Here is a 14854-nt window from a genome sequence, read left to right as displayed (position 1 = left end):
TAGTATAGTAGTAGTTTTCCGATGGAAAAAACTTTGACACCTTGAGTGTTCTATCAACGTCATTATGGGTGCTTTAGGCAGCATCAATGGGACTTTTGGAGTATAGCCTCGCCCCCGTGGCTTCCCTTCAGATTTTCAACCGTCTTTCAAACCATTGGGAACACCTTGCGTTCTCTCCAGAGTGTTTTCTTCACTGCAGCTTTCTGTGTTTTCCCACTTTTTCATGCCAGAAAGGTGGTTTTCCTGGTCCCTTTATGGCATCTTTGGGTCCGAAGAAATCGTTATTTTGGCCGTGTGAGACCTGCGGCCTCAAGAATGTGTACGAGGGGGATGGGCATTCGGAGTGCCTGTACTGCTTAATCTCCATTCACTCGGCTGATCCTTCTGTTTTGGGCCTCCAGCCTTCTCTTCCATCCACATCTGCGAATCTGGATGCTGTGCTGCCTCAGTATTCTCTCAACCCCCACTCCTTGCTCTTGATGTATGTGCTTACTACTTAGCAGACTCTCCTGGGGCAACTAGATGCCAGGCTCCAAGTTCCGCAGGCTCTATCAGTTCCACTGCACAGCCCGCCTGCCGTTCCTCGTCAGAAGGAAGGGCCTCATCACAGAAAGCCAGCTCTGGGCTGGACCTCTTATGCCTTATCCTAGGGTTTTTAGTCCCCCTCGAAGGAATCTGGAGGAAGGGGAGCTGAAGGATTCTGAGCAAGATATTGCTCCACAGGACACTCTCTCTACGGTCTCTTCTTCTCCCAGAAGGGCGGACTCATAGGATACAGTACCTGGATGCTCAGAGTAATCCGGCCCAACCAGCTCCACCGGATGGCAGTGAAGCCTTCAATGCCATGATGGCTAAAGCCTGTCATGCATTTGGTTTTATCCCGGAGGAGGAAATGGACGGTTTCCTGTTTGACCACGTGGGAAAGAGGGGGAAGGCGGTTTTCTCAATCCCTATATTGTAACACGTTTGGCAGCAGGGTCTCCGTATGAGGCACCCGTTTACGCAGCCAGTGGCTAAGGGCCGCTTGGAAAGATTGTTCAAGGCTCCGGAGTCTACCCAAATGTACCTGATGTTGCAGCCTACGCCAGAGTCAGTTGTTTCAGCAGCCGCTAGTTGAAAGGCTCATACACAGCACAAGTGCGCTACTTCTCCTGATAATAAAAACTGTAATTTGGACGCTTTCGGTAATAATGTACTCACGGTCGGGGCCACTGCGGTTAAGGCTGCCAACTCGTTGGTTATTGTGGCAAGGTACGACCGCGAGATGTGGCACGGCCTAGGACCTCTGTTAGACCACCTGTCAGAGCAACAGAAGAAGGAAGCAATACTGCTGGTGCGTGAGGGGGAGGAGGCGTCAAACCATAGTATTAACGTTGCAGTCGACCTGGCGGAGACTGGCTTCGAGCAGATTAATAATGGGGTGGATCTCCGGCGTCAAACCTGGCTTCGCTGCACTGACTTACACGAAGAGGTTCAGCACATGGTGGTGGACATGCCTAGTGAGGGGGAAAATCTTTTCAGAGAAAAGATTGACAACGCTTTTAAGAACATGAAAGCGGACCCCTTAGAGCCCTGCAGGATAGAAGATCTTTTCGCCCCTTTTGCTCCTTTTGAAGTGGCACAGAAAACGCAAGGTTTTTCGGTTCTCGAGACAAGGGATATAGTAGATCCACCTACTACTGGAGTACCCAGTCCAAAGAAATTGTCCTTTGGTTCCCTTCACAAAGAGGCTGTCAAAGCAAGACTCAATAATGACTGCCAAAAAGGCAAACAACTAGGAGGGAGGGTAGCGCACTACCTCGACGAGTGGCGTGCGATCACAACATACAGATGAAGTCCAATACGGCCACTCGCTGGAATTCAAGCATTCGCAACTCTCCATTTTTCCAGTAAAAATGTCACAGGCTCACCTTCACGTCTTGCGTCAAGAGTTTCATCTCATGCTGCAAAAAGGGCCAATCGAGACGGTTCTCTCATCGGCAAAAGGAAAGGGGACTGATTCCAGGTTTTTCTTGGTCAAGAAATCATATAGAAAATGGTGTCCCATTCTAGACCTGTGTCCGCTAAACAAGAACATAAAACACCAAAAGTTCAGGATGCTAACGATGCAGGACGTTATAAGGTCAGTTCAACCAGGGGAGTTTTTGGCGTCTCTAGATCTCGAGGACGCTTACTTTCACATCCCAAGGCATCGAAAGTTTCTCAGATTCATGGTGGGAAATAGCCATTACCAGTTTCAGGCTCTCCCGTTTGGCCTAAAGTCGACTCCAAGGACTTTCACCAAGTGCCTGGCTCCGGTGGCAGCTTACCTCTGCAAAAACAGGCACCATGTTTACCCGTACCTGAATGACTGGTTGATCAGGGGGACGACTTGCCAGCGGATGTTGGAGTCTCTTCATGCCATTATGCTTCTGTTGCAACTTCTGGGCTTTGCTATCAACTTCAGCAAATCCTTTCTGACGCCCTCAAGGTATCTGGTCTTTCTGGGAGCCCAATTACAGATGGCTCTCAATTAAGTCAAGCCATCAAAGGAAAGGATAGAGAAGCTTTTGCCCCCTTGCGGGCTCATTTTCACCAGGAACATCGGTCACGGTTTGCTCGTACATGTCTCTCCTTGGCACCATGTCGTCCTGAAGCCCACTTATTCCAGTTTGGCGTCTTTTCATGCGCTCAGTACAGGAATTTCTCACTGGCAGGTGGTCCCAGATATAGGGTTTCTGGTCGGACAGGGTGCTCTAGCAGACTCACTGCAGTGGTGGACTCATCCTGTCAACGCTGGGCAGTGCATGCCCCTGGTGGAACCGGCTTTTCAATACACCGTAGTGGCCGACGCCTCGCAAGCCGGTTGGGGTGCTCATCTGGACAAGTTCCAAATCAAGGGTCTGTGGTCTCCCATGGAAGCATCCCTACATATCAACGTTCTGGAGTTGAGAGCAGTACACTGGGCGCTCACATTTTTTCTTCCCTCTTATCAGAGACTCAGTGGTCAGGATTCTCACAGACAACACCACAGCCATGTTCTATCTGCGCAAGCAGGGGGGAACACGCTCACTGCTCCTTTCCCAGGAAGCCAAAATCATTTGCCACTGGGCCATACAACACGGAATTCAGATCCTGGCTTTCCACCTACCAGGGATTCAAAGCATACAGGAAGATTCCTTCAGCAGGGATTCTTCTCAACTGCACGAATGGCGACTGGACGACACCCAGGTGACGAAGATATTCGAGAAATGGGGCACTCCTCCTCTGGACCTGTTTACCAGCCCAGAGAACAAGCAGTGCCTTCACTTTGCCAGCAGAGTTCCTCATCTGGACTCAAGGGGGGCGCATTCTCTTTTCCGTAGACGGGGATGTTCGCCTACACGTTTCCGCCTTTTCCCCTGATAAGGAAAACGATTCAGATGATGCCAAATCATGCTGGTAGCCGCATACTGGCCCAGACAGACCTGGTTCTCAGACCTTCACCTGGTGAGGGGTGACCACCTTCATCTGGGTTCCCCGCCAGATCTTCTCTTCCAGAACAAGGTGATGGTGTAGCATCACAATCCGGGCCCCCTCAACCTAGCCGCATGGCTCCTGACTAATCCGAATTCGGAAACCTAAATATACCTCAGGATTACCAACTCATCATAGGCCCGTAAAGTGGAAAAGGTTTATTCTGTTGTTCTCAGCATCCTGACCTACAGCCATTGTGTTTCACCTCAGCAACTCCTTCCTTACCTTCTGCTGTTAGCAAATGATGATCCGGCAATATCGTCTATCAAGGTTCACCTAGCGGCCATCTCACACGGAAAAGGAATACTACAGCTCTATTCAGCGATGGATTGATCAAACATTTCCTTAAGGGCCTTTTCAGGACTTTTCCCCTGAAGAAGGTTTTCTCCGGTTTGGAGTCTCAACCTGGTGCTCTCAGCCCTCAAACCACCATTTGAGCCTACGTCAACGGCGGCCATAACATTTCTCACTTGGAAAACAATGTTTCTACTGCCCATTACGTCCTCCAGGCGAGTATCGGAGTTGCAGGCGCTGGTAACCCTCCTTATTTGCGCTTCATGAAAGACAAAGTTCTTCTCTCCACAAATCCACACTTCATTCCAAACATTCCGTCGGTCTTTCAGAAGAACACTACAATAGGTTTACCAACTTCTTTCCCTAATGCTTCTACTCTGGCGGAAAAAGCCTTGCATTCCCTGGGTGTCAAAAGGGCGTTAAAGTAGTATCTGGATCGCACTAAGTCGTACAGAGCATCCAAGCAACTCTTTGTGGTGTTCAGCCCCTCTTATAATGGGAGGGTGATTCTAAACAAGGCCTCGCGCTGGGTACAACGACGTGGACAGTGCCCCACACATTCACCAGGCACTACTGTCTGAATCAACAGCACTCTGAGGACGTACAGGTGTGGTGGGCTGTGCTCCAGCGCCTGTTCCAGTAAGGTAAGCCTGCAGCTCGCATGGTTTTGGCTCTATTCCTGTTTATGTATTGACTGGAATGGATTTTTTTTTTTTGTCTCTTGCTAATAATTTTGCCTTACGTCTGTGTCCTGTTTGCCTGTTATGCACCTCCCGGCTCTCTTACTGCTACGAAGTCTATTCACAGCATGTGAATCCATGAAAGATCCAATGCCGGAGAAGGGAGTAGTTTCTTACATGTAACTCCATTTCTCCAGCATTGGTATCTTCCATGGATTCACATGCGACCCTCCGGCCTTCCCCCTCCGGCAAACAGCCTCTTCGGGCATCCTCTTTTTGGTAGAGGTTAAAATCTGAGGGGGAAGCCGCGGGGGCGGGGCTATACTCCAGACTTCCCATTGGTGCTGCTTAAAGCACCCATAACTACTTTGATAGGACACTCAAGGTGACAACGTTTTTTTCATAGGAAAATTACTATACTAAAGTTACCGGGGTCTTCCCAGGCTGACGGGGAATATTCACAGCATGTGAATCCATGAAAGATACCAAAGCTGGAGAAATGGAGTTACAGGTAAGAAACTACTCCCTTCTCTCATCTGCCTACTTACATGGACAGAGTTGGTGAGATCATAGGTATAGTGGTATTTAGATGTTTGGGAGTTTAAGGGAAGCACTTCCTATTTTGCCGAAAGAAAATCGTGGTGGCACCAAGGTCTTCATGTTGTGATTGGGGTTCACCTGATATTTATCAGCTATGGTAGCAAAGTGAATTTGGAATTTGGAGTTTGAAGAAGGTGGGTGGGTGAGTGCAATATTTGTCAGGGTCCTTGTAAGAGATTCATGAGGATACTTTTTGAGAAGGAGCATATAGATATTGAAGATGCTGTAGAGGCTAGAGATCCATGGATGACTCTGCACAACAGGATTGATTAGAGTGAAGGGGCCATAATTGGACTAGTTGTCTTGCTTAGAGTGAATCTGAATGATTTTAGGGCAGATCTTAAATGACCTGCTATGGTCTAGAATTGATTGGTCATTACTTCAAAAGCAACATATCATTCTTGGATTGGAAGGGGAGTTTTACTTGGCCTATCCAAAGTATCCATCCATCATTTAAACAGGAGTTTTCCCTATACTCTTGTTTTTTCTTAGGACAATGCCAACTGGGCAATGGCAAAGGATGTGATCGGTCTCAAAGAGATGTTGCTATGGGCTATCACAGTTTCAGGTAATACTTTGGCTAGCTGAGAATAGATCTTATTTTGTAAGTCTGAAGATATACAGCAACACATTTTTGAAGAGTAAGTAGTTCTTGGAATGGGTCTGAGGAATTTTCAAACCTTTTTTATGAACTTTGTTTTTATTAATTGTCATATAGGTTAATGACAGCACAAATTATGACAAAGCTGTCACAACAGTGCAACCAGGATTTAGAGATTCAAAGGAAACCAACATGTTATACATTCCCACCCTGTCAATTAACACAACATGTTAATTGTCTAACAAAAAGAATGGCATACAAAATGGAGCATGAAGGTATAAATATCAATGTTTGCTAAGTTACAACTTTAGTTTATGGCATCATACAGCATAAATGTATTATCAGGAATGATCAGTGTTTGCATGCATGAGTAAGCATGCACAAAATAGGGTCTCCTATATCCTTAGGCCTAGTGCCAGAGGTTTGCAAATTGAAACTCACCAGATGCTTTGGTCTACAACTCCCAAAACATCAACATAACCCTGAATAGTCAATAGTGAGCCAACATTAGCCGGAACCAGCATAGTCAATGGTGAGTGATCATGGAAGTTGTAGTCCAAAACACCTGTGAAGACGCCAGTTTCATACGTCTTGCCTATGTAGAGAGTGGGATAATCGGTCTCTAGACTATGCGTAACGGAATGCGCCCTTTAGCTAAAAACAATGCTAATCTGATGAATTTCGAATTCAGCCCCATCCTGTCAACAAACACAAATAAGCCACCCATCAGGAGATGACCGATTTTCTTCTACCACAGTATTACTCTATGAACATTGGAAATGTTACTACTTAACTGTCATTTGCAAAAATATGCCTGGACTTTATACTTGGCACATAGGTCTCATTTAGTGAAGACTAATAATCTAAGCTTAACTGGCATGTAATTCACACGGTTTACATATACATGGTGAATTAACAGCAACCTTGGACTAAGCAAGATATCTCTAGCTAGCGCACACATGTGACCATTGATCACAATTGATATCATAGTCCACTTAAGCACAGTAAGCTGAGGCAAATCTCTTATCCTGCATGCAATTGCAGGTTCTAGTTATAATCTAGCAGTGGACTGGGACCTAGCTAGCAAGTCTGTTGTCTAACTAGTAGCCATTGGTACTGGACATTCAGGCAAGTCTGATTTTTAGTTTGCCTTTCAGTCTATAGTATTGCAAAATAAGTATCTATTTAGTCAGCAATCGGTAGGCATAACGCAATGAGGAGGGACTCTTCCAATCTATAAATCTTCTCATGAAATCATTCCCAGTGCTCCCATCCTCTGAACAATGTATGGTCAAAGGTTACAAACCGACCTTTCACCCTCTGGCCATAAAGCTTTTCATTCAATGGTCAGCCAATCTTCAACCATGTCCATCCTGTATATTGTACTCTGTTCGTCATGCAGGGCAATATCGATCATAGTTGCAGCCAAATTCTCTGGCCTCACAACAGACATCTCTGGCAATAAATATAGAAACTACTCCATGGACCTAAACTAATATACATCAAATGGTGCCTGTTATATGAGCATGCGTTTCTCTCATGATGTGGACCACTTCAGCATGATCATGATTTCGTACAGTTTAAACTTGGTTACATTTAAAATAAAGGCATAGAAATAGTGATTGTAGATGATATGTGTGCCTCACTGTTTCTTCAATTCCAAAGTTGTTTAAGCCTTGCCTCTTTTCCTGTTGTCCTAGATAAAGTGCCTCCCCCATCTGCTTCTCAGTATTAGTGAGCCATGTTGGCTAAATCACCCCTGTACAGTCTAAGATTGTGTTTACTTCATCAGTAGTCACATGGCACAAAGCATGAATAGCTAAAAATAAAAAATGCAAGCCCTGCTGAAGGGTAACCCTATTGGGATAGACCAGTTTACTATACACACGTCCTAATTGCATCATAGTAAAAGTAGAGCACAAGATTTGTTGAAATGTATTTAGAAAGATGCAGATTGTCTTTTGTGTATTTGGTGTGTTTTTGTGTGACCTTGCTTACGCTTTGATACAGTTTACAACCAGCTCTTGTGGCTTTTTAATATGTTGATTGGTGGATGTAAAGAGAATTGGTCAAACGGGCAAGTGGACTGTTTTTTTGTTTTTTTAAACCTGCCAAGCAGTCCTTACCAGCTGTCCAGGTCCATTTTAAAGTAGTAATTAAATGGATACAATCCAGCTAACTAAATGTTTGGTGTTTAGTCAGCAAACCACTGTACTAACTGTATGACTGCTGGGTGCTCCGAGTTGAAAGGGGCTTTGCTTGAAAGCTGATTTGGAACTCCTGTTCATGTGTAATAATCTTCTTTTGTTCCCTCAGCTCTCAGCACAGATATTCAACGCCACATGCCTTCACGTTTAGCACTTCAAGCCCTTCTTCAGAATGTTCTCTCTCTCAAAGGCAGAGATCCACGTCCACCCCTAATGTTCATATGGTGAGCACGACGGTGTCAGTGGACAACAGGATCATTGAGGTAATCACTGATGAAGCAGTGTTCTCGTAAAGGCTGATGTTCAAAAACATTTTGATCAGTACATCGATAATCAGTATTTTACAGCTAGATTAACTGCCTGCTGGGTACCTAGGTTGTAAATGGCAGTTAGCTAGGGTACCAGTCTGGTGGGTCTATATAGGTTTCAGATGGCAGTTCACCTGGGTACTACTCTAGCGGGTTAGTCTGTTATAGAAATTCTAAAATCAATTGGGGAGGCCATTCCACCTCTCCCAAACCAGTAGATTGCTTCGTTCCTCAGGGAGCTAGTTTCTCCCCTTTACTTTTCAACTTATATATCCGCTGCCTCTGCAACATTCTATCACAACTTGGAATCTTTTTCACCAATTTCGCTGATGATACACAGCTCATCCTGGAATTGAGTGGAAATCATTCCATAGACAACGACAAGTTATCGGTCATCAATAACACCATTGAAAACTGGATGCTAACACACTGGATGTGTCTTAATAGTTCCAAAACGGAACTTATGACCTTTGGAAATGCCAAAGCCTTAAACAATCTTGGCCCGGATTACTCCGAATTCACCATAAAAGACTCTACCATCAAGGTATCAAGTAAGGTTAAAACCCTAGGTATTTACCTACAATCCTCCCTAGGTGCAGAAGCCCAAACCGCTTATCTTAGGCGAAATTGCCGTTACTATCAAAGGCTCCTCTGCCGAATCAGACCATTCCTAAACATCAAGAATAGTGCTACGATAGGGAGAGCTACTATTCTGCCTCGCTTGAATTATGGCAATGCATTAATGCTTGGCGCAAGTAACAACTGCCTGAAACAATGCCAGATCATTCAAAATAATGCCGTCAGGTCCATCGTAAACAAATCTAAGCGCAAACACATCACCAAGGACAGAAACGATCTTCATTGGCTGGCAGTGAAGGAACGGATCCTGTTTAAATCACTGACCTTAACCCACCGATGTCTCTACGGCATGGCGCCAGCATATTTAAGAAGAAAATTCAGCTGGTATGAGCCGAGTCGATGCTTAAGATCTACCAAACAAGGACTAATCAACCCCAGCCTCCCAGGCAAAGCCACCGGCCTTGGTCGAGCATTCCCCAACCTGGCGATCTCTCCTTGGAATAAACTGCCTTGCAGCCTTAGACTGGAAAGCAATAGCCAACTCTTCAGGAAGCAATTGAAGACCTTTCTCTTCAAATAACTAGGCTTTTACAACATCACATTGGGTCGCTACTTTTGCTTCCCCTCTCCTTTCTTTTGTGTTGTCCCGTGAATCTCTGGTCCCGGAGTCTTTTCTTCGCGCCCTGATGCTTGCGAGCTTCGGCGCGTAATAAATAAATAAATAAATAAATAAATAAATAAATAAATGGCAGTTAGGCTAGGCTCCAAGGCAGGTGACATTGGTTTGAAGATCAGCTGCACCGTAATCCTCAAGAGTATGCTCTTGTTCAATAATGTTTTTACCTCTGCATTAAAAGTACCCAAATTGCCTTAATGAGTCAAGATTTGTTTTCTTGAATTTTTTATCCTGTGTCTAGCACAGCATTGTACACACATCTGAGCTAATCACTTGACCTTTCCTCAACTTGAAAAATAAGCCTGCAGATATCCCGTGAGCTTATAGGGGAACTATTGGTGTGGGTCTCTAGATCAGTATTTTTTCTTGGGCATGAGAACAATGTATGCCATGGACTGGACTCCCGTAGATTTCAACACAGATGCTGCCTATGATTACAACATTGGGTTACTATTACAAATAAGAAATATACATTTTTAAGCTGTGTGTGGAGCCGGAGCCATTTACATCTTCCTAGTCCTCTATAAGCTTTGATTTTGATGTTTTATTTTAGTCTTGTAAAGCGCTACTAACCTGTAGGCCTCGATACACGAAACAAAACTTACAAACTTCATAAATATAATAAATAGAATAAGTACATAGGAACAACCCCAAAAAAGAAACATCAAAGGGGAATATGTGAACAGACAATCATTTGGAAAATAATTAGGTATAACATTACGAGTCTTAAATTTGAGGAGCCCATTGGCATATAATTACTTCTTTAAAAACCCAGGAAGGTTACTAGTTCCACACCCAACCACCACAATCCCTGTTCTTCAGGGTGCACCAGCCATCAATTTTTACTCTACATAAGAACTTAAAATTTGTGTTTCAAACTATACCTGGCCCCGTTTTTAGGCGAAGCCATGCCAGTACTTTATTTCGAGGAGCTTCCCTTGGTTCTCTCTCACAGGGCTCATCGACATTGGTAATTATGAAGTTCCTATGATCAGTAACCATGTCTTTAATTGGGCCGTCCTTAGGAATGGGCATTTAGGACTTTTTCAAGCTTAGATTCCGTAGGTTAGATGATTTGGGGGCAATATCCACAGACCCAGTCATGCCAGCTTGGCATGGTTCTATTTTTCTGGTGACTGTAGAGGGGATAGTATTGGCAGACTGTGGGGGGCTCATCTCCTATAGGGGCTGTCATGGCAGATAGTCTTCACTGACAATTTTACAGTATGGTTAAAACACGTAGAGGTACCCAATGAGACCCATAGATCCCTGCCAATGAGACCCATAGATCCCTACCATGCTTACCTGGCTCACCCTCATCATGTTCCCGTTTTGTGTCATGCAAGATAGTGTACCTTGCAGCAGAAACAACTACATAGCTTTCAATAATGGCCTAGCCAAACCTGCATTCCTGAGACACTTCACCACCCCCTACCCCACACCGTTCCTGCCCACTACACCATCCTTCCGACCTAGCTACTACCAAAGCCATGTTGACACCCTAGCCAACCTTATTACTAACAAAACCTCATGTCACTATCCTAGACCTAGTCTACCATGCCTGGTTGCTGGTGCCAGTCCCAATCACCACAAACCCATTATTAAGTTTGCAACAACTAATCACCTTGGCAACATATTCACCGTCAACCCTAACCTCACAGACCGTAACATTAGACTAGGCACCAGACTCACCCATATGAATAGCAACCCATTAGCCAAACTCCTTACTAAGACCAATAAAAATAGCACAACCTCTAACCACTCCAAACCACTCCCTTTAAAAGGAGCTCTGCTAAATGTCAGGTCCCTTGTGGCCCATCCTACAGAGATAGCTGATATCATCCTGACCAACAACCTCGACTTCCTCGCCATAACAGAAACTTGGCTACATGAGGCAGCAGGACCCTATTTAACCCTAGCTATTCCCAACAACTACTCCATCCTCAGAGCCGACAGACCTAATGCTCATGGAGGAGGTGTAGCTATCATCTTTAAATCCTCACTAGACCTCAGATCAGTCACCTCCTCTCCAGGAAAATCATGTGAACATCTCACAATGAAGCTGCAGACTTCTCCCAAAAGTACTATCTCTATTCGCCTAATATATAGGCCCACCGTGTCATCCTGGATCCTTTGATGAAGACATCACTTCTCTAATAGCTGAGAATTCTAAACCGTCAGCACAAACCATCATCCTCGGAGACATGAACCTTGGGTAGAATGACTCTAATGACCCCCCAGCCTCCTCCTTAGCCAACGTCCTAGCTGAGCATGGCTTCATACAACTCAGTTCTCAACCCACTGATCGGAAAGGTAGAATTATCAACTGGGTCGATGTGCTAAATTGCAATATTACCTGAAAGGTCTCCTTACCTCTCGCATGGACTGATCATCATCTCATCCCACTAGATATTAATATCAATAACCCAGAACCAGAAAGAAATCCCCCATTGTACCAGCCTTTTCTACCAGGAATAGCGCAACATTACTGTTGAAGCCTTAATACCCTTGGTACTTCACACTCTCAACGCTCTTCCGGCCACTGCCGACCTGAACCTACTGTTCAACACCTATAACAATTCCATGGCCAAAGCCATTGACACTATCGCCCTACTGAAAATGCGCAAAGGTAAACCCAGAGCACACCTGAACTCTTGGTACACCCCCGAACTCAAGCTATTGAGGAAAAAGAAAGCTAAACTAGAGACACTATGGAAAACGACACCTTCTACTGAAAATAAAACGAATCTCACTAATATCACGTACACACAAAAGTGAGATAATACGTACTAAGAAAGAAGCCTACAACGTTAGGATAAAGCAGGCAGGTTCCAGCACCAGCGAACTATTCAACATTCTAAAGGAACTAGAAAACCCTAATCCGCCAGCAGATACCTGCACGAAGGATAGACCTTGGTGCACTAGCATCCAGAATGCCCTCGCTAACAAAATAACAGGGCTCCCAACCAAAATAGAATCCAAACGACAACAATTTACCTGTAGCAAGTATACCAGCCCTAGCACACCACCTACCACTGACACTAACTCAGGCTTTACATTCAATAAGGTAACTATACCTGAAGTACAAAAAATGATAGCCTCTCTGAAACCCTCCAACTGTAACGGGGATAGCTGCACGGCCCAGACTATAAAAGATGCAGCCAGAGATCTATACCCTTTCATCACTAAACTTATAAACTTATCATTCTCTACCAATTCAGTCCTTAGTAATCTGAAACAATCTTGGGTTCTCCCACTTCTAAAAACAAACATTAGACCTGGCTATACCCACTAACTACAGACCCATCACCACGGTCCCATTCCCGTTAAAAATCCTACAGCTGTGAACAAATAATGTCAATTTACAAGTTTCTGCACATAATCCAGCCATGCCGTAAAATCGCTAGGGTTGGTGCATCTGTTTAGCTCAGTGGTGATTTTAGTCTGAAAAAGCTTCTATGGCCCAGACAGGGGATTTTGTTCAGAATAAAGGCCGACAGGTATAAAGGCCGACAGGTAAAGTATGGTTGGAATTAATGATAGAGCTATCTCTATCTGGCGAAATTATTCCAATAGCAGAAGATATAACGGACACATTGCAATTTTCTTAGTATTTTTCCGGAGTAGAGGTCCCAGGGGACAAGGCATTAGCGCCATCAGAGCAACTGCTCGTGTCCAAGGGCAGTCCTGGAAGAGTTTCGGCAGGATTAGCCCCAGAGATTAAGGCTATATCAAGTTGGAATACTTTAATAAAGTTAGAAGGCAGTGAGGTTAGCTTAGCTTGAAGTCTCTGCCTTCTACGTAAGCTAAGGTCCAGTACCTCGGTAATGTGGTTCTTAGTAGGTACTGGTGACATTTCACGCTGTGACATTTCGATGGCGGATGACATTTCAATAGCCTTTGAAATTGTGGAGCCCAATTTAAGGGAACGTTGGAACATGTAAAGCTGAAATCCCAGGATGTGGCCTTGTGGACTTTTAAAAATGTAAAAGGGCAGGGAACGCTGGTGGTAAAGAAATAAAAGAACAGTTGCACGTGAATCTGTTGATTACTTCAGCGGAAGGTACCCGACAACTGGCATTCTATCCTTCAGCCGAGTGCCGCAGAGAAGACAGGCAAGCGCGCTGAAAGCCTTAACGGCACGATGATAGGGAATTGTAACAGCCCGAAGCCTGAAGGCCCTGTTCCCCAGGCCGCGGGGTGCAGGTTGCAGCAATGGCAACCGAAAAGCTGGGATCCGTCTTGCGCCGAGAGGTCTGAGCCACCTGGAAAAGTTTAGAGGAAAGGGCCGAATGCCGAGCATTAGGGACGTCAGGCGACACTGAAACGTGTAACGTTACAGCCGCCTCCGACATCCGACTGGTCTAGAGGAACGTCTTCGTATTAAACGCAAGCTGCATCAGTGTGTCACCTACACACCCCTTGGCATTGTTCGTGCTACAAACCTTAACTGGAAGACTTAGTGGGTCCACATATTTTGGGATGTTTTTGTCAACTATATCCTAGTTTCTGGTCACCAGATCACTGTCTCTGGGAAATGTCCCCTACTGGTCTTTCATTTAACACCCCAATGCATTCTGGCATTTTTGTTCTTTGTAGACTGCAACTGAACAAACACATGCTAAGCCGCTGATGCTAATAGCTTACATAGGGAAGGCCAAGGTATGAGTAAATGTTGTCCTGGTGACATGGAGTAATATGGTCATTCTGTTAAAAGATGGAATTTGTTCCCCAAACTTGGGAATGAATTTCCCTGAGGTTCTCTATCTCTTTGCTGTAGCAGAGGAAGTTGTACGAGTTCTGAGCAGGTGTCTTTTTTAGTACGTGATTTCTTTACACTTAAGTCAAACAAGGTAATTCATGGCAGTAGAAGCCATGTAAAATTTTAAGTGTTACTTTGAGTCTAGTATAATTGAGAAAATATACTGTTTGGTGACAGATTGTTTCTAGCACAAATATTAACGTAACGTTTACATCCCCATTGTAAAGGATTAGCAGTGTGATGAACACTTTCATCAAACTGTAATTCTGTGTTGTACGTGTATATAGATTTAAAACTCCAGTATGGAATGTAAGCATCTACATGTTGAGACTTGTCAGAATTATGCTTTTTATCAAAATTCTATGGGTATACTAAATGGTGTAAGAGAAAACAGTAAGTCACAAAAGGTGTATAATGAAACCTTGACCAAAAATGCTTAAAATGGGGTACTACGTGTTTCAAAGAACATCATTCCAGTCTGCCGTTTGTTGCTGCTTTTCTCGCTTAGACATCAGACCCTATTTACTACAAGAATACAGCTATCTCCCACGATGACATTCCGTCTAGCTGCACACACAAGGTTGCTCTACTCCAAGACACATTGCACAACACCTCTGCCGTAAGAATGCAGCTATCCCTCATGACAAATTTT

General features: G+C 44.5%; 1 protein-coding gene across 5 annotated transcripts in view; it reads left to right on the top strand.

Moving 5' to 3' along the window:
• Nucleotides 1-14854, top strand: part of RAF1 (Raf-1 proto-oncogene, serine/threonine kinase) — a 1232906-nt gene that overhangs the window by 487089 nt on the left and 730963 nt on the right. For all 5 annotated transcript variants that reach the window (XM_069643941.1, XM_069643943.1, XM_069643946.1 and 2 more), the window contains one exon: nt 7987-8140. In XM_069643941.1, coding sequence (XP_069500042.1) covers nt 7987-8140 — 154 coding nt within the window. The remainder of the gene's footprint in view (nt 1-7986; nt 8141-14854) is intronic.

The sequence above is a fragment of the Ambystoma mexicanum genome, chromosome 2p (assembly GCF_040938575.1).
Source record: "Ambystoma mexicanum isolate Mex_15411 chromosome 2p, UKY_AmexF1_1, whole genome shotgun sequence".
Lineage (NCBI taxonomy): Eukaryota > Metazoa > Chordata > Amphibia > Caudata > Ambystomatidae > Ambystoma > Ambystoma mexicanum.
The sequence above is the reverse complement of the archived record's forward strand: the minus strand, read 5'-3'. Positions and strand labels throughout refer to the sequence as shown.